At 42.4% G+C, this 18,788-nt stretch overlaps 1 protein-coding gene across 1 annotated transcript; it reads right to left on the bottom strand.

The window, feature by feature from the left end:
• Positions 1-2,239: 2,239 nt before the first annotated feature.
• gpt2 (glutamic pyruvate transaminase (alanine aminotransferase) 2) lies at positions 2,240-18,068 on the bottom strand. The gene is made up of 11 exons (XM_068319837.1): positions 17,644-18,068; positions 15,560-15,649; positions 11,394-11,502; positions 10,812-10,945; positions 10,044-10,287; positions 9,730-9,809; positions 8,164-8,300; positions 6,815-6,989; positions 6,320-6,475; positions 5,471-5,583; positions 2,240-4,527 (listed from the first exon to the last, which is right to left on the bottom strand). Exons 1-11 carry the CDS (start codon positions 17,926-17,928, stop codon positions 4,377-4,379), a joined length of 1,674 nt encoding a protein of 557 aa, XP_068175938.1. The 5' UTR covers positions 17,929-18,068; the 3' UTR covers positions 2,240-4,376.
• Positions 18,069-18,788: the final 720 nt, after the last annotated feature.

Raw genomic sequence — 18,788 nt, 5'->3', positions numbered from 1 at the left:
TGCTCTGGACTGTTGACCCTAAGTACTTAAAATCCTCCACCTTCTTGATCTCCCTGTAACCTCACTCTTCCACTTGGGTCCCTCTCATTGACACACATGTACTCTGTCTTACTACGGCTAACCTTTATTCTTCTCCTTTCCAGGACAAACCTCCACCTCTATAGCTTCTCCTCCACCTGTTTCCTGCTCTCACTACAGATCACAATGTCATTTGCAAACATCATAGTCCATGGAGATTCCTGTCTAACCTCGTCTGTCAGCCTGTCCATCACCATAGCGAACAAGAAGGGGCTCAGAGCTGATCCCTGATGCAGTCCCACCTCCACCTTGAACTCCTCTGTCACACCTACAGCACACCTCACCACTGTCTTACAGTCCTCATACATGTCCTGCACTGCTCTAACATACTTCTCTGCCACTCCAGACTTACTCATACAATACCACAGTTCCTCTCTGGGCACCCTGTCATAAGCTTTCTCCAGATCTACAAAAATACAATGCAGCTCTGTCTGGCCTTCTCTGTACTTCTCTATTTCTGCACCAATGACAACTCTCTCACTTCGAGGCATGCTCTGCATCACTTCATCAAAGTCCGACCAGAATTTCTCCTTCTCCTCCAGCTCACATCCTACCTGTGGAGCATACCCACTAACAACGTTGAACATCACACCTTCTATTTCTAGCTTCAGACTCATCACTCTATCCGACACTCTTTTTACCTCCAGGACATTCCTAACAAACTCCTCCTTCAAGATAAGTCCTACACGATTTCTCTTCCCATCTACACCATGATAGAACAACTTGAACCCTGCTCCTAAACTTCTAGCCTTGCTACCTTTCCACCTGGTCTCCTGGCATGTCTACTTTCCTCTTCTGCGTCATGTCAACCAACTCTCTACTTCTTCCTGTCATAGTTCCAATATTCAACATCCCTACTCTTAGTCCTATACTCTTGGCGCTCTTCTTCTCTTTCTTCGTGTGAGCGCACTTTCCTCCTCTCCTTCGACCAACAGTCGTCCAATTTCCACCGGCGCCCTGTAGGTCAACAGCGCCGATGGTGGTCGTTGTTAACCCGGGCCTCAACCGATCCGGTATGGAAGTCATAGGTTTGATTCGCATCTTTGATTTGGCAAAAGTTTTACGCCGGATGCCCTTCCTGACACAAACCTCTGGCACAATAAGACACTGGCTTGTGTCCTCTTGCGGCTACATTTGATAGTAATAATAATAATAATAAATAAATGTGAGTTATGCGGTAATCTGATGGTGCGGGGGGGGGGGGGGTACATGGATGAAGTCGGACAGATATGAGGGAGGTTGTGGATGACCTTGGATGATAACAGGAGGGCTTTGAATTGTAAGCGAACTGAACCTGGAGATAGTGGAGCTGTTGAAGGACAGGAGTGATGTGGTGGATAGAGGGTGTCTGGGCAGCTGAATTCTGGACCAGTTGGAGTTTATGGAGAGTTTTGTGAGGGAGGCAAAGGGGAAGGAGTTTCTAAGATGGAAGTAGGCAGTTCATGTGATTTTATAGATATGGGATTGAGAGGATAGTGCGCTATCAAGGATGACACTCACACTCTTAACCTGGGGGATGGCTGAAACAGTGGAGTTGAGGTGAGGGAGAAGCTGTTGGATAACGATAAAAAATTTGAATTTTGTGCCAGTAAGGAGAACCTCTGTTTTTAATTCAACCAAATTCATGGTGAACCAGGTTCCAGTTTCAGAGATGTAATCAGCGAGGGAGGTTGACAGGAGAGAGGAAATGGTTTAGTGGTGAGGTAGAACTGGGTGTCATCCACGTAACAATGGAAATTAACATTGAATTTACAAAAGATATTGCAAATGGGAAGAAGGTAGATGAGGAAGAGCGGCCCCAGGACAGAGCACTGAGGCACACCTTAAACGACAAGGGAAGTAGTGGATTTGAAGGACCTGATTTGAATGAATTGAGTGCAGTCAGGGAGGTAAGAAGTGAACCAATCTTCTGGAAGAAGGTATGAAAGGGACTCAGTGTTCTGTTTGGATCCCTTACAATGGTGCATGAAAAGAAATGAAGATCACTCTGGCATGAAAGAGAGAAAGCTGCCAAACAAAATTTAAAGTTAATGACACCACACTGTAGAGCTGAAAGCAAGCCAAAAAAATTTATTTTGTAAAATGTATCTTTACTGTGCTTTTGGCAAATGTTAAGTCAAAAGCTGTAGCGACATTATAGTTATTGTTCTGGTTTACTGAAGTGTATTATAAGCCTTCCTATACTTTCCACTTGATGGTAACCATGAAGAGAAAAAAACAAACATTTGGACTTTTTTCCACCTCAAATTACAAAAGTAGGTCGAGGGAGAGATAGAGGGAAGATATAGAGCTAAGCTACAATAGATGGGCAAAGTCAGAGGACCTGATAGGAGTCAGAGAAAAGGCAGGCTGTGAAATGTATGAATCACAAGAGGAGGACGAAGTTATGAGACAGGAGGTCATGCAGGTACAAGGTGTGTTACAGCCGGAGAAGACGTATACTGTACATCGAGAGGTACTGAACCATCAGGGTGTGTTGTGGAATAAATGTTTGTCGTTTGTTCTGCGTGTGCGAAGTAGTGTACATTATATGAAGCAGCCAGGGCAGCAGAGTGGCGCAGTGGGTATTGCTGCTACCTCATAGCAAGAAGGTCCTTGGTTTGAAGCTGGGGGTCTTTCTGTGCTGACTTTATATGTTCTCTCTGGGTTCTCCAGCTTTCTCCCACCGCCAAAACCAAGCATCTTAGGTTCTTCACAGTTTGCACTAAACTTGCACTATAATCTTTCTGTGTAGCCCTGTGATGAGCTGGCGACTTGTCCAGGATGTACCCCGCACCTGATAAGCAGCATATAGACAATTTCGATCGTGTCGTCCTCAAGATGGATGAATGACTGACGCACCGACATTAGTGTGTGTTGCTATTATTTACAATACATTCCCCTCCTCATGTCATATCAATATCCCTTTTTTAGGTCTTTAGGGGCATAAAAACAATCATGAATATAAAATTGCTGTACATCCTTCATGAAGAGGAATCTACAGTTGCCACTCAGCTAAAAGCATTTGTATACATTTATCTTATGCCGTGACGGCATTGAAGGTGGCGCCCAAGTACTAAAGACGGCTCTGATGTTCCACAGCTGTGACACACATCCATGTATAGACATTGACTGTTTGAGACCCCCCATAGTGTTTAAAGCGTCTCCAATTCAGTAAAGAAAGTGGTTGAGGAAGTGTCGAAATCCTTTATTCAAGTAGAAGGATTTATCCCTGATTTGGTAAAACCCCTGCTGAACAACAAAAGCCATCAGCCAACTTGTATTCAAATACTACATATAACTACACTAATGCTGAGCAATCAGATAATAATCAGTGTCAAACCCCCTAAGCCATCGTTTTGCTATATCGCCCAAGAGCCGATGGTGTCGTTGAGCCCTAAGAATCAGAAAACAAGATGACATCTGTAGATTTCTGTGCTTTATTCACCATTAAAGCTGAAGGCATTTTCTTAAGGCTCATGTAATATTTCTTTCCCTTCGCCTCCTCTTCAGCTCCCTTTCCATTTGCCTTCGCTATAAACTTAACTACCTGCAACTGGGCTTTTTCAGTGCAAAAGGTGTTGTGTACAAATTATACTATACAGCATGTACACACAAACTCCACACCAGCAACACGGTTTTAGCTCCAGTCTATTAGTTCAGTCAGTATCACTATCTCACAGTAACGTTGAACATTCTTGATCACAACATCCAGAAGCCGACCCTGATGGGTGAGAGATCTGATGAGGATGTTACTGTGGACACTATTTATGAAGCTTGATGGAAAAACCATTTTATCTGCCACATTCTGCACAGCAAATTAAAGTTAGAGACTACGACTGGAATGGATCCGCGCTGAAGATCACATTACATTCCTTACGTTGTGAATAATCCTCAGTCTGATAAAGAAAAAATTTGTTTGCTCTTTTACAGAAACATGTATCCACACATTGAATTCATATAAACATACAGTATACTGTATATAACACATTGATATGTGAATTACTCTCATTAAGGATGAGCGTAAAAGAAAAACAGCAGATTCTCAGTGGAAGAGCAACCTTCAATTAGAGCATGAATGAACGACTTAAAAGAAAAAGAACAGAGTGCGTCTTTTGTTGGTATACCATTTCTTTCTCTTCATATACTTATGTCGAAACAGGTAGAGAATTCTTCCGTTTTTTTACAAATGATTTGAGGGGGAAGGCACACATTACTGCAACATATGTTCTATTATACAAGGCTAAACTCGAAGTATCATCAATATTTGACAAGTGGTCATTTAAATAGTACATTTTGAATGAGTCTGTCAGAGCACATCAGTCTGGCTGCTGTGACTTCTCTCCAGTTTGACTTTCTGTGGAGATCTCAGGCCTTGATTCTGAATATTCCTCAAGGAATCGGAGGTGGAATTCCTTCAATTTGTTCAGGAGGACAGTCAGCTTCTCCGGGCTGGGCAGTATGGTCATCCTATGAAACACAGCACAGTAAAAACTATCAACCAGCATGTTTAAAAACAGACGTTTAATTTCAAGACGTTGTTCTCCAAACTGAAACATAGAAGTTGTTTCCATATTCAAACACTCAAAATACTGAGACAAACAATTAAGTCAATGAGTGAATTAGGGTTAGCAAATGAAACATATCTTAAACATAAATGTTATGTAAACCTTGGTCAAGGAGGAAAACATTGCGTATATATGTATGATTATGCATAATATAAATATAAATCTGATAATATAAGAGGTAAAAAGATTTGGTACATGTGTCTCTGTAAAGTACTGGGTTGTGTAAGGACAAGGGAGTAGGTTGTAGTCACACTGGGTTGTATGTTTCTCATTTTCAAACATGCTGTAGTTTATTTCACTTCGGATATTTTTGTTCGTTTATTAGTTGTTTTTGTTGTGTTTTATATTATGATCGAAATGCATGTCACTCATTCATACACTACTGGTATTAAAGTTAACAGACTTTGAAGTAAATTCAGTATTGGCATCATCACAAACAATTCAAATAAATATTGTTTCACTTTGATTTGGCAAAAATTTGGTAAGTGATTGCCATCTAACTTCAATACAGGTCAGAATCACGGCTAAACGCTATATGCATGTGTTCAGGAAATTGCAAAGACTGTTTCCCCATGTAAAGTTACAAAAATCATCAAGCGCTACAAATAAAAACTGGTTAACATAAGGACTGACCAGTAACAGAAGACCAAGTGTCACCTCTGCTGCTGAGGATACTGTAAGTTCAACAGAGTTACCAGCCTCAGAACTCACCTCCTGAGAACTTCCAGGTGCCCATTATATCACCCTCCTTAGTTTGATTAGTTGATTTGTATCTTATGATTTCAAATTTCGACAGAATTATCAAGTAGATATTGTGTTGAAATTAAGATGTTTTTGTGTCAAACCTGAAGTGATAGGTTCCCTCCCTCTGGCCAAATCCACTTCCTGGAACCAAACAGATACCAGTTTCCTCTAGCAGCTTGAGGCAGTACAGCATGTCGGGAGCCACAGACAGGGACTGCAGATTCAGAGAAACAATGGAAATACATGTCCCCAAATTACAGAAATGAAAATTCTATGCATGATGGAATACACATTTATAATATTTAGACAATTGTGAGAGTAATAAACATTGGAAGACAGGAACAAAAAAACTAAACACATGAAACATACACAAACCTAAAAATGTTGGTCTTAAAAGCATCAACAGACTCAGAAAGTCTAATAGCCTCCCTATTTGCTTTTTTAAATGTCAACAGAATGTCTATATCCTTTATGGTTTGAGAAGGATATATTTTGATTGAATTAATGCGGGCCTAGTAGAAATGGAAAAGAAGAATCTTGAAATCTCATTTCTTGGACATTGTTACTCAAACATCAATGCTTGTTTTTGCATTTTGCCCGATGGAGTTGGAAAGGTGATTGAGCTTGTAAGCAGTGAAGGTGGTATCTGTACTGTACTGTCGTCATTCAATTGAAATTGATTACAATTTTAAAAAAAACAAAAAAATCTTACATCAACGTTATTTTGTAAACAAGCAGGACACCAATCAGAGATGGTTTTTGGATAAAAGGGAAGAAACGTAAAGACAGTGCACCAATCACCGAGTCCCGTGGAAGCCCACATGAAATAACAAGTAGTCAAAGGTGCAAAGCCTGGGGTACCCGTGGATACAGTGAAGAATGTTTGGGTATGCCATTACAAAATGACAGGGTCCTAGCCAACAACCAGGTTTCACCGAGGACACACAAACCTGGGCTTCCTGAATCGCTCTTGGTGGGATGAAGATCTGTGGAAAGGCATACATGGCTCCTTGGACTGGATTACACTTCATCCCAGGCACTGTATTTAGGATTTGCTCGGTTAGCCTGGCCTTGTGAGCTAGAGCATCCAGGACAGCTCTCTTCTCCTGGGCACCAACACGACAGATAATACACAATGTTAGGAAATTCCTGTATATTAGAGGGGAACACATCACTAATATAAGATACCAAACATTTATTTTACAAAGTTTGCCACCAAAAAGACCACCCACCACAGCTGTCAGCACACAGCAGAAAAATACACGCCCTCCTTCCAAAGGAAGAGAAACTCCCAAAAAATGCAATTACTTTAGACTGTTTCATTGGCTATGCGTTTAACTATTAATAAACATCAATTTCAGTAAAAGGAACAGTTTCTTTGCATCTGAACTCCACACACCAGTGACAGTTCTTGCTTAGAATAACTGAGAGCTCCCATGTCTCACCTTGGTAAACTGAGCATACGAGGGCTCATGCTCTTCTGGGGGGTTCACAATGACATCCATTGCTGCTTGTCCAGAGACAGGTGGGCAGAGACGAACAGACAGGAGTTTGACTAGTTGGGCGTTCACTTGTGGGTCCATATTCAACACCTCCATGTAGCCTCCGCGGAAACCACATCTGAGTGGGAGATGGAATCAAAATACGGGTAAAGAATGAGTTCAGAACCATTTGGTTTACAGTCAAATCCAACCCAGAATGTGTGCAGTACTTTGTAGCAGGAGAATAAAAATGACATTAATTTTGGGGGAATTACAGTTCATTATAGAATTGTTAGGGACATACATTGAGTAGAATGGATTCACAAGCTCTCATACAAGTTACAACAACAACTTGCATTGCTGGGTTCCTCCCTGATTACCTGGAAACCTCAGAGTAATGAAAAGACATTTGAATTTGTGCCAAGACTTGCTTACTGGTTGATGGCTGTAGATACATACGTGTACTGTATTTTACTTACAAAGATGGGAGTGTATATTAATTTTCTTATCCAAATCAGCAAGACAGCAAATGTGTCTCTTAAGAAAATTTGGATGACGCATCCGACAGGGATATTTCATATACAGTGCGCCCTCGTTCTTTGATTTTAATGGGTTCCAGGAACCACACGCGATTAAGGAATCTGCGATCGAGACTGCGATCTATTTATCTTATTATTTACAGTAATTTAACCCTCCCCCATACTGATATTAAACCACCTTCTATCTGCATTACCTTTTCCCACACTCTTAACGACTGTTTAAAGTACTTTTGTGTCTCACGAAAGTCCGAGACTGACGGAACAGAGCGCACTTCCGGATGTCGTCAGCCAATAGAATGTGCCTACGGTGTCACGTGACTGCCGACCAAAAATCCGCGATGAGGTGGAGTCGCGAGCGTTAATCCATGAATGAGGGCGCACTGTAATAAAAATTCTTTGAACTGAATTAAAGATTTTTCTCTTCTGCCAAATATGCTGAAGAGAAGGAGCAAGAGGAAAACGGGGCACTGCCCCTGAAGTTGTTCCTCTAATAAAATATTTCACATGAAATTACGTAACTGAAAATTCTTTTTTTAAAGAAGCCAAATAATTTCCACATGAAGAAACAGAAAGGACTGCCAAAATAGAGTTTTGCAGTAGTGATGCACTTATGTCAGGGGAAAAACAAATGAAAAATGTTTAAAGTGACACAAAAAACAAAACCTGGTGATTCAGGTTTATATGTGTGTGTGTGTGTGTGTGTGTGTGTGTGTGTGTGTGTGTGTGTGTGTGTGTGTGTGCGCGTGTGTGTGTGTCAGCACATAGATTGCTCACTCTCCAGTGTAGCCCTTGGAGGTGGAGTGAAAGGAGGCCAGCTCCACATTGTTGAAGTATTGGGGACCCATTTCATAGAGGACCTTCTTAAAGGAGTGGAACTGACAGCCTGATGAATAAACGTTGTCCTGGTAAACCTGCCAAAATGCAATAAATCTGATCATTAACAGCAAAGGTGTTTCCCTCTCATCATATATTATCCTTTGACATTTCAAAATGAGCAATTTGAACTCATCAACAAGCTCCTACAAGGAACAATCATCACACCTAATGTTTAACACATTATTTCAACCACAATCCATGAGAACAACGGAATGAAACAAGCATTAAAATTAGCAAACAATTTAAATATTGAGTGGTTTCTAATGCTCCATTTTCATTTCAGTTATTTTCTGATTATCAAGAAAAAAATCCCTCACATAAAAGGTGTATCTCAAAGTATTACATCATGAACTTTTTTCCTGTATTTTTTTCACTAATTTTTATACATGTGAATATTTCAAAACATTTTCATTTTGATAACCAAATCTCAAAATATTACAATATTTCACAAAATCAGTCAAAATAGTAATTTATCATTAGAGAAAAGTCACTATTTTGAGAAGTATGTTTATGTACGTTTAACAGTAAGGTGAAAGAGGCAGTTCTGGTGGAAAGAGCACCTTCCATTTATCAGAAGGTCGGTGGGTCAAGCCTGTCCCCCACTATGACTGATGTATCCTTCAGCAAGATTCTGAACCCCAACTTACTCCCACGAAGGATGCACTATGTATAAATGTATGTGACAATAAAAAAACTTCCTTAAGCGTTTTCTTCTTCAGTTCCTAGTAGTTCTGAAATGTTGGACAGGTGTCATGTCCTGCTGGAAAAAGAAGCTGTCATCTTCATATAGGTTTGTCAACAGGCAGAAGCATGAAGTGCTCTAAAACCTCCTAGTAGAAGCTGCGTTGACCTTGGACTACATAAATCCCAGTGGACCAACACAAGTAGATGACATAGACCCCACACAATGACTGACTGTGGACACTTTACATGGGATTTGAATTTTGTTCCTCTTGACTCTTCCTCCAAACTCTGTGATCTGGATTTCCAAAAGAAATAAAATATTTACTTTAATCTTAAAAGAGGGTCTTGAAACGACTGATCAGCGGTCCAGTTCTTCTACTTAGCCCGGGTGAGAAACTTTTCTGGTTCAGGAGTGGCTTGAAACCAGGAATGTGGCTGACAGAGATTATTGATATTTACACTGCATAAACAGAGACAAAATGTTCATAGGAAAACTTCTATTTTGAGATATGTTGTTTCTACTTTTTTTTTTAGCTGTAGGACTAATTTACACAGAAAATGCTTGAAATATTTTGGTTTACAGTTCATGTAATGAGTGAGGAATATACAAAGTTCTTTTTAAATAAAATAACAGAACAAAAATATGGAACTTTGCCATGATAGTCGCATACTTTGCAAAGCACCTGTATATGCCCGAGAGATGGAAAACAGCAGGTGAATGTTTTTAAATGGTGCATTTCTGAGGACATGAAGTGTATAAATGATGTAAGTGGAAAATACCTCATCTGCCATAACAAACAGATTCTCCTCATAGGCGAAGTGCAGCACCTCCTCTATACACTTTTTACTTTGCACCTGACCTGCAGGCAGAGATACAGAACTGTTAATATCTCATGTCTTTTCACACACACGGTAAAATTGAGGTATACTCTCCATAATCAATCAATCAAGTTTTATTTATAAAGCGCCTGATCATGGCAACAGACATTTCAAATTAGTTTAACAGACAGAAAAACCCAACAGAACCCTCCAGAGCAAGCATAAGCATAAAAGGTTTAAATAGACGGAGTGTGGGTAAATGAAAATAGCCTTACCAGTGGGGTTTCCGGGATTGATTATGCAGAGGACTCTGGGCTGACAGTGCTGTTTGGCTGTCAGGTAAGCTCGCTGCAGTTCTTCAATGTCAAGTGCCCAGCAGTTTGCTTCATCCAAGTAGTAATTAATGTGCACAGCGTTTAACTCTGAGATGGTAGCAGAATACAGAGGGTACTGAGGAATAGGAATCATCACACCTGTTCGGGATGTACCCTGACCCGATACCAACAGCTTCAGGATGGTCTACAAACAAAAAAATGTTATTCACCATGAGATTGAAATACAGCTAAACCTATTTTAGATGTTACTGAATTCTTCTGGATAATGTATCAAGACACATCTCACAGTTATCCTAAGACAGATGCATAGGAGATCATTGACTAACTACTACAGTTGAATTATTGTTTTTCATATGGTACAACTATTGATTTATGAATAACAGATTTAAACAGTCTACAAAATGACTATCAGTTTCTAGCTGTGTTGAAAATGTGTATCAGCAGTTAGGATGCAGACTGAGTCACTTCATAGATAGTGGGTCACTACAACTTTCATAGCTCCTGATATATTTTATTTCCTAGTTAGGTGAAAAGATCTCAGAAGACATTGTAAAAAGTGAGTTCACTATATCCCACTGCAAACAGTTTACATGATAGAAAACATTTTCAGACTATTGTTCAATATTTAAACTCCTAAAGAAGCGCATAGAGGCTGACTATGACTATGAGCCTCCCTTCATCCTATCAACCTAAAAATATCACTCATACCATGATGCCATCACTGGCTCCTGTGGTGAGGTAGACATTGTTCCATTCACACGGTACGCCCTCGTCTCTACGTGTGATGTAGTCAGCAACATCCCGGCGAACACACTCCAACCCCTGGCTTGCACTGTATGAGCCTAGATCAGTGCAATACAATATACAGCAAATAGTTTTAACATGTAATCATACTTATTAGAGCAAAAGTCTTCTATCTCAAAGCAGATATTTTATTCAATATCACGATATAAATCTGACTGCTTAAGTGGCTGAATATCCATCTGCTTGGGTGTGTTAATAAGGTAACCTTGAAATGTATCTGTACAAATGATCATAAAATCTGGTTTCATCTTTGTCAATGGCATGTCAAGTCTGAAACCCCAGCGAGTACAGTGAGCTTGCATCTGCTGTATAGAAACTCTTCTCACTTGAAACAATTTAGCAGAAGTCAATGTGTCATAATGTCTCTTGCCAAATATGTGCGAACTCTGGTATTACCAGTGTGTCAACCTCCGCTCCTCATGCACACATATATTCAGTCATATGGACAGACACTTCAGCCCAGAGTAAAAAGAACAGCACACAAACCCAAGCTCTGTCCTCCACAGTCCTGGAGAATGCGTTGGGCTCGTTGTTTGGCATCATCAGGGAATGCCAGACTGTGGAGCAGTTCTGGGAAACAGCACAGAGCCACAACCTGCAGTGAGACACAATGAACAAGATAAGGGACTTTCATTTGTCATGAGGTTTTCCGATACTCAATTGCATGAAATCGCTTCATTGATTTGACAATACAAGCAAAACTTGGTTTTCGAATGCTTTAAACATCGAACAAATCGGAATTCGACCAAAAATTTCGGATTTTTTTTTCTTAGAAGTCGAACAAAATTTGGAAGTCGAACGCAAAACAAACGCCTTTTCTCACGCGAGAAAAGTCGAGAGAATAAATGGAAGATTACGTGACGGTAATGTGCTTTTTATTTTAGTTTACTGTATTCAATAAATTTTCACTTAATTTTCGTTCCATTGCCTATGGTACGAGTTACGGTATTGTAAACTTCTGTCCAAAAGACGACGGTAACTCGTACCTTAGGCTAACCTGATTACGTTGTTTGTCTGTTTTCTTTCTCGTGTTTGCTTCTTTCTTTTACATTTCTTTGATATGTTTGATGACTATATATGAAATAACATATGTTGAAAAACGGTAATTTTCTAGCGTCTTGGAACAGATTAAGACCATTTACACTATTTGTAATGGGAAAAATGTATTTGGAATTCGAACGAATCGCTATTCGAACAGCCTTCCGGAACGAATTGTGGTTGGAAACCACGGTCTGCCTGTATCTGATTTCAAATTTCACCCAATTAGCTTAAATTTCTCATTTTGATTAATATGTTTTCGGGTCAACGTTTATTAAAACTCATTGAAACTACTGACCACAATCATCCATAACTCCGTTAATGCTGTAAGTGATTTAATTCCTGGGTTTATAAGGTGGGACCTCTATCATCAGAATTTTCATGCACATGAAATTAATATCTGGGGAGACTGGGTCCAGGTCACCACATCTCATTGTCATTGTGCCACCCTGAGCCCCACTGCAAAGGCTGTTATAAATGAGTGAATCTCACAACTTGTGTATGAATTGGCGAGTTTCCAGCTGGATACAGTTGGCCTTTCGTCCACACATAGAACAGGTTCTGGAACCTGTGTCCTTGAGGGAGGTGGGAGTCTCTTCTTTGTTCATGGTGAACACACACATATTTACTTAGATATGTACTGTGTGTGTGTGTGTGTGTATGTATGTATATATATATATATATATATATATATGTTTGGCAAGAACACACCCTCCGGTCCCCCTTCTTAAAAAAGGGGGACCACCAACCCAGTCTGCCAATCCAGGGGCACTGTCCCCGACATCCACGCGATGTTGCAGAGGCGTGTCAACCAGGACAGCCCCACAACATCCAGAGTCTTTAGGAACTCCGGGCGGATCTCATCCACCCCCGGGGCCCTGCCACCGAGGAGCTTTTTAACCACCTCGGTGACCTTTTAACCACCTCGGTGACCTCAACCCCAGAGATAGGAGAGCCCGTCTCAGAGAACCCAGACTCTGCTTCCTCATGGGAAGGCGTGTCGCCGGAATTGAGGAGGTCTTCGAAGTGTTCTCCCCACCGAGTCACAATGTCCCGAGTTGAGGTCAGCAGTGCCCTATCACCACTATACACAGTGTTGATGCTGCACTGCTTCCCCATCCTGAGACGTCTGATGGTGGACCAGAATCTCCTCGAAGCCGTCTGGAAGTCGTCCTCCAAGGCCTCACCGAAGTCCTCCCACGCCCGAGTTTTTGCCTAAGCAACCACCAAAGCTGCATTCCACTTGGCCAGCCGGTACTTATCAGCTGCCACAGGAGTCCCACAGGCCAAAAAGGCCCGATAGGACTCCTTCTTCAGCTTGACGGCATCCCTTACCGCCGATGTCCACCAGCGGGTTCTGGGGTTGCCGCGACGACAGGCCACAGCTGCGGTCGGCCGCTTTGACAATGGAGGCGCGGAACATGGTCCACTCAGACTCAATGTCCCCCACCTCCCCCGGAACGTGGGTGAAGTTCTGTCGGAGGTGGGAGTTGAAACTCCTTCTGACAGGGGATTCCGCCAGGCGTTCCCAGCAGACCCTCACAATACGTTTGGGTCTGCCAGGTCAGACCGGCATCGTCCCTCACCATCGGAGCCAACACACCACCAGGTGGTGATCAGTTGACAGGTCCGCCCCTCTCTTCACCCAAGTGTCCAAGACATGCAGCCGCAAGTCCGATGACACGACCTCAAAGTCGATCATCGAACTGCGGCCTAGGGTGTCCTGGTGCCAAGTGCACATATGGACACCCTTATGCCCGAACATGGTGTTCATTATGGACTGTCCGTGATGAGCACAGAAGTCCAATAACTGAACACCACTCAGGTTCTGATCGGGAGGGCCGTTCCTCCCAATCAAGCCCTTCAAGGTCTCACTGTCATTGCCCACGTGAGCGCTGAAGTCCCCCAGCAGAACGATGGAGTCCCCAGTGGGAGCGCTCTCCAGACCCCCCTCCAAGGACTCCAAAAAGGGTGGGTACTCTGAACTGCTGTTTACTGCATAAGCACAAACAACAGTCAGGACCCGGCCCCCCACCCGAAGGCGGAGGGAGGCTACCCTCTCATCTACCGGGGTGAACCCCAACGTACAGGCGCCAAGCCGGGGGGCTATGAGTATACCCACACCTGCTCGGCGTCTCTCACCCTGGGCAACTCCAGAGTGGAAGAGAGTCCAACCCCTCTCAAGAGGACTGGTACCAGAGCCCAAGCTGTGTGTGGAGGTGAGCCTGACTATATGTAGTTGGAACTTCTTAACCTCACACACCAGCTCGGGCTCCTTCCCTGCCAGAGAGGTGACATTCCACGTCCCAAGAGCCAGCTTCTATAGATCGGATCGGATCGCCGAAGTCCCCGCCTTCGACCACCGCCCAGCTCAGAGTACACCCAACCCCTCCCACAGGTGGTGAGCCCATGGGAAAGGGGACCCACTATGTCTTTTCGGGCTGGGCCCGACCGGGCCCCATGGGTGCAGGCCCGGCCACCAGGCATTTGCCTTCGAGCCCCACCCCCAGGCCTGGCTCCAGAGGGGGGCCACGGTGACCCACGTACAGGCAAGGGAAAACGTGGTCTATTGTTTTTATTCATCATGAGGGGTCTGTGAGCCATCCTTTGTCTGGTCCCTTACCTAGGACCAATTTGTCATGGGTGACCCTGCCAGGGGCACAAAGCCCCAGACAACTTGGCTCAACCCCTCCACCACGATACGGTGAAGACTCAAGGAGGGGTGTTACATGAATGATATGTTTAAAAAATTAGTTCATAAAACAAGCACCAACCTAAAAAAAACCCTAAAAGATCCTCGAAAGATCATTTCCACCTGGTACGGCATTACACATAGGCCTAGTGGGTCTGGGCCAACCCACTTGCTAGCTGGCCTGTAAGTAGAACAATATTTGTATTCAAGTAAAAGAATATTATTGAAATTAATATTTAAAATTCACAACAGAGACTACAATCATCTGTGTTACTTAAAAACAGCAAAAGAAAGCATTCATTGAGACACAGTTATGACTTAATTCAAGCATATGGCATTTTCATTAGCACCACATGCAAACTTTGATGAGTAAATAAGACACATTGTTTGCACTAAAAGAGGTTCATTACCATCAGATGGAATACAGTTGTTTCACAGAAACCAGTCAATTCCCCTTGAATAATGGAATATCTCACCTGTATATTGGTAAATATACCATTTTCCTAATCCTCTGTTACCGTACAGAGACCCAATACATATTCAGCTCCTCCACATATTAATTTTTAGCTACCAAATAAGGATACAGGATACAGTGGTAGAACATCCACGTGTCTATATCTTATGCTAACTGTTGAGTTATTGTTTTTCATGATTCTCAAGGCTCTAACGACATCAAAATGGAATCAGCCTCCGACCAAAGAGAAACAATCATAAACCTCTGGCAATGTATTGATCTCAGACAAACTAACCTGATCATAAAACCTCCTGCAATCTTATCTTTGAGGTTTTCTTTTTAGAAAGAATTTCCTTAGTTTTCAGACAACATGACATTTTGCTGGGTAGGAGCTCATTCTAGTGACACGACTCACATTACTGTTAGTGATGACTTGAGAGCTACTGCCACCATAAATCCACCACTCACCTGACGGACAAAAGTGATTGGCTGCTGGCCCATGGCATGAGCATCACCAATGTTAGCTTTGATGACCTCAGTGAAAGCTTGCTTCCCTCCCTGCAGAGAAAAGAAATTTTTTTTTTTACATATACATGTATACACACACACACACACACACACACACACACACACACACACACACACACACACACACACACACAGATAGCACTCAAGCTATGAACATTAGACTACTGTAGTTTCCCTTTCTGCTGAAACACCGGTGAGCAGTGTGACAGTAACAAATCATAGATTAAGAGTTCACAAGTCATGTCAAATTAACCCATTGGTTATGGGGGCACAATGTGTTGAGTCATGTGGTGAAAACTGCATTTTCATTGGTTGAGGGAAAAAAATACAGAAAAAATTCAGGTAGTGCAGCATTGTCTTTGGTTCACAAATAGTCATGTTGTTTGAGGAAGAATTAGATGGTGATTGTCATACAGTAGGCATATTGTGATGCAGCTCTTGATAATGCAAAAAAAATCAGTTGTTCAGAAATAAGATCGCATGAATGGAAATCATGATTTTATAACAATTACACGTTCAGTCCTAGTATGAACTCAACATGTGATGAAAAACAGTGTTGTGTACCCTTCATTCTCTTGTTTTAAGGTCATCTAGCCATGGTATATGAATTAATTTAACAATACAGGTAGTTCTCAACTTACAAACATTCAACTTAAAATTCAGAGACACAAACACATTCCACTGTATACAACTTTTGTACTGAAGTTCCTCTTTCTGTTGGCAGAAAGAGGAACGTCAGTATTGTACAGCAGCATATTATTATGTACTTTTAATGTTTTTCTCGTGATTTTACGAATATTTGTAGCGGGAAAATTTGAGTGAAATGACATAAAAATGATATTTATTTTTCCTGTTTTGTTTTTTCAACGCTGACGTATAATCAAGAATGGCTTAACATGAAATGACCTGTACCTGTATTTAATTTTATTACATCCCGCGAAGGGGATGTATTGTAATTGTCACCGTTTGTGTGCTTGTCCGTCCGTCCGTTAGTCCACCAAATATCTTCACAACCGTTGCAGATAGAAAGATGGAACAAATAGCACATTACTCGGGCGGCAAAGAGGATGAAAAGGAGATGATGATCTTGACCTTGAAAAAACTAGGTTGGGGTCAAATTTCAACTTTTGTACACTCAGGAACCGGATAAAATAGAAAGACAAGGGAGAAGGCCTTTGTGAGTAAGATCATAAATCAAAGCTAGTGCTTTAAACTACCTGTGCTTTGATTTACCCTGATCTATTAAAGTAGGTCAGGGTAAAATATTGAATTCAGAGACCGTAACATCCCGCAACTTACCCCGACCTACCCTGGAAGTAGATCAGGGTGAAATTTTGAGTTCAGGGGTGTCGTGGGATGTCACGGTCTCTGACTGCCTTCGTTCTAGTTATGTGTTGTTTTTATATCCTGTAATAGTTCCTGATAAGTGTTAAGGGAAAGTACTTTCGTATTTAGAGCAGTAATGGCATTTAAATAACCTCAAATGTTGTTTACATATCGAAATGTCATAAATAACGTCTTACAAACAACCTCTCAGAACCAGTCGTGTTCGTCTGTTGAGGACTGCCTGTACTGCTTGAAAATGATCACGTAAATGTATTAATAGTACAAGAAAAAATAAAAATAAAATGCAATGATCTGACAAGGTTCCAGATAAATGTCTTTGACTCGTTTCAATCTGAATGAGTGGATGAATGGTGAGGTGGTGACCCACCCCTCGTTCACGGCCACAGGGGGACGATGGCCGACTGAGGGGTGAGCCCGGGCGGCAGCCTGCAACCCAGACTCACCCCGGGATGATGCAACATGGATTAAAAGCAGCTGTCGCGTTTGATACGACACGTTCGGTCCTCCATGTATGAAATTACATACACATTGTTAAAATATCTCTGCCGCAGTGTTTCAACAGACTAAGAACGCCGTTTACACGACACCGCTTCCAGGAGGGACTGGTCTGCTATCCCCACCACTGACTCCATCTCCGGACACAGCAGGTGCGGCAGCGGGCAGCGTAGCGTCAGTACCTGCTGCAGCCTCCTCTCCACGTCCTCCGCCTTGATAACGATCGGTCCTCTCACGGCGTACTCCACCGACTTCACTCGTGGGTTTAGGGTCGCCATGGTGAGGGTTTTCTCCCGCATCCTGGTTGGCTGCCCGGTGTCGGCGGTGGCCTCTGCCGTGCTGAACCGTTTTAATCCACATCGGTCCCCAGGCCCCTGCGTCTCACACCGAGAATGCTGCCATAGATACGAACAGAGCCGCTCCGTCCGGGGAGAGCAGGGACGCACGATGGTCTTCAGACGATGCATGTCGGTTCGAAAACACCATCAACTGCGGCAGCGGGTCGATATTTACAATGTTACCGCCGTTACTGTGACCGTAACGAAAATGACGTCATCCTCCGCGTTCCCCGTTTTACCCCCACGGAGACGTGACGCTCATGGCAGGATAAGATTTACGCTCCCATCTTTTTTTTTTTTTTTTTCAGGATAACTTTATTGACTGTAATGCTCCGACCAGAAATCGTTTAATGGTTGAATAAGGTTCAGTGACTCAGAGGCGTTCATTGAATTCTCTGCGGCTTCTCCGGCTTCTTTCGCCACCTAAAACAAGCAACTCACGTTGATTGATCGCTCCGAACCAATCACAGGTGTGAACGTATGTGTGACGCGTTTGTCGTTCACGTGGCTCCGCGATGCTCCCGCGGCGCGTTACCACGCCTCTACCCCGCAGCGAGCTGAGATAGACTCCAGCAACACCCCGTGACCCACAGGGCAGAAAAGCGGCTGAAGACGAGACGATCTTCAGAGCAGTGGATGGAGGAACTGTAAGGGGTTGTGATGACAGTGATATTGATCACTTATCAAAGTCAGCTTTATTGTCACTTATGGAGTTCAATATCTGCAACAAAAATCCTGAAAGTCCTGCAGTTGAAGTAATGGCTTTCTGCCTCAAAATATTTAGAATGTAACGAAAATAATTACGTAGTCATGTTAGAATATACATTTTGAATCCCAATACAGCATACAATTGGAATCAACAAACAACAGATCTCTTATTTGTTGAAAACTAGGATTCTTAGGGAACTATCACAATAATTACTGTACAATCAAGAAGAGCAAAATGAATCAACTTGGACTGTCTTGACTGTAGGTTGAAGACATTTCAC

Source organism: Antennarius striatus, chromosome 1, assembly GCF_040054535.1.
Source record: "Antennarius striatus isolate MH-2024 chromosome 1, ASM4005453v1, whole genome shotgun sequence".
Taxonomy (NCBI): domain Eukaryota; kingdom Metazoa; phylum Chordata; class Actinopteri; order Lophiiformes; family Antennariidae; genus Antennarius; species Antennarius striatus.
This window is presented reverse-complemented; position numbering and strand designations above follow the sequence as displayed.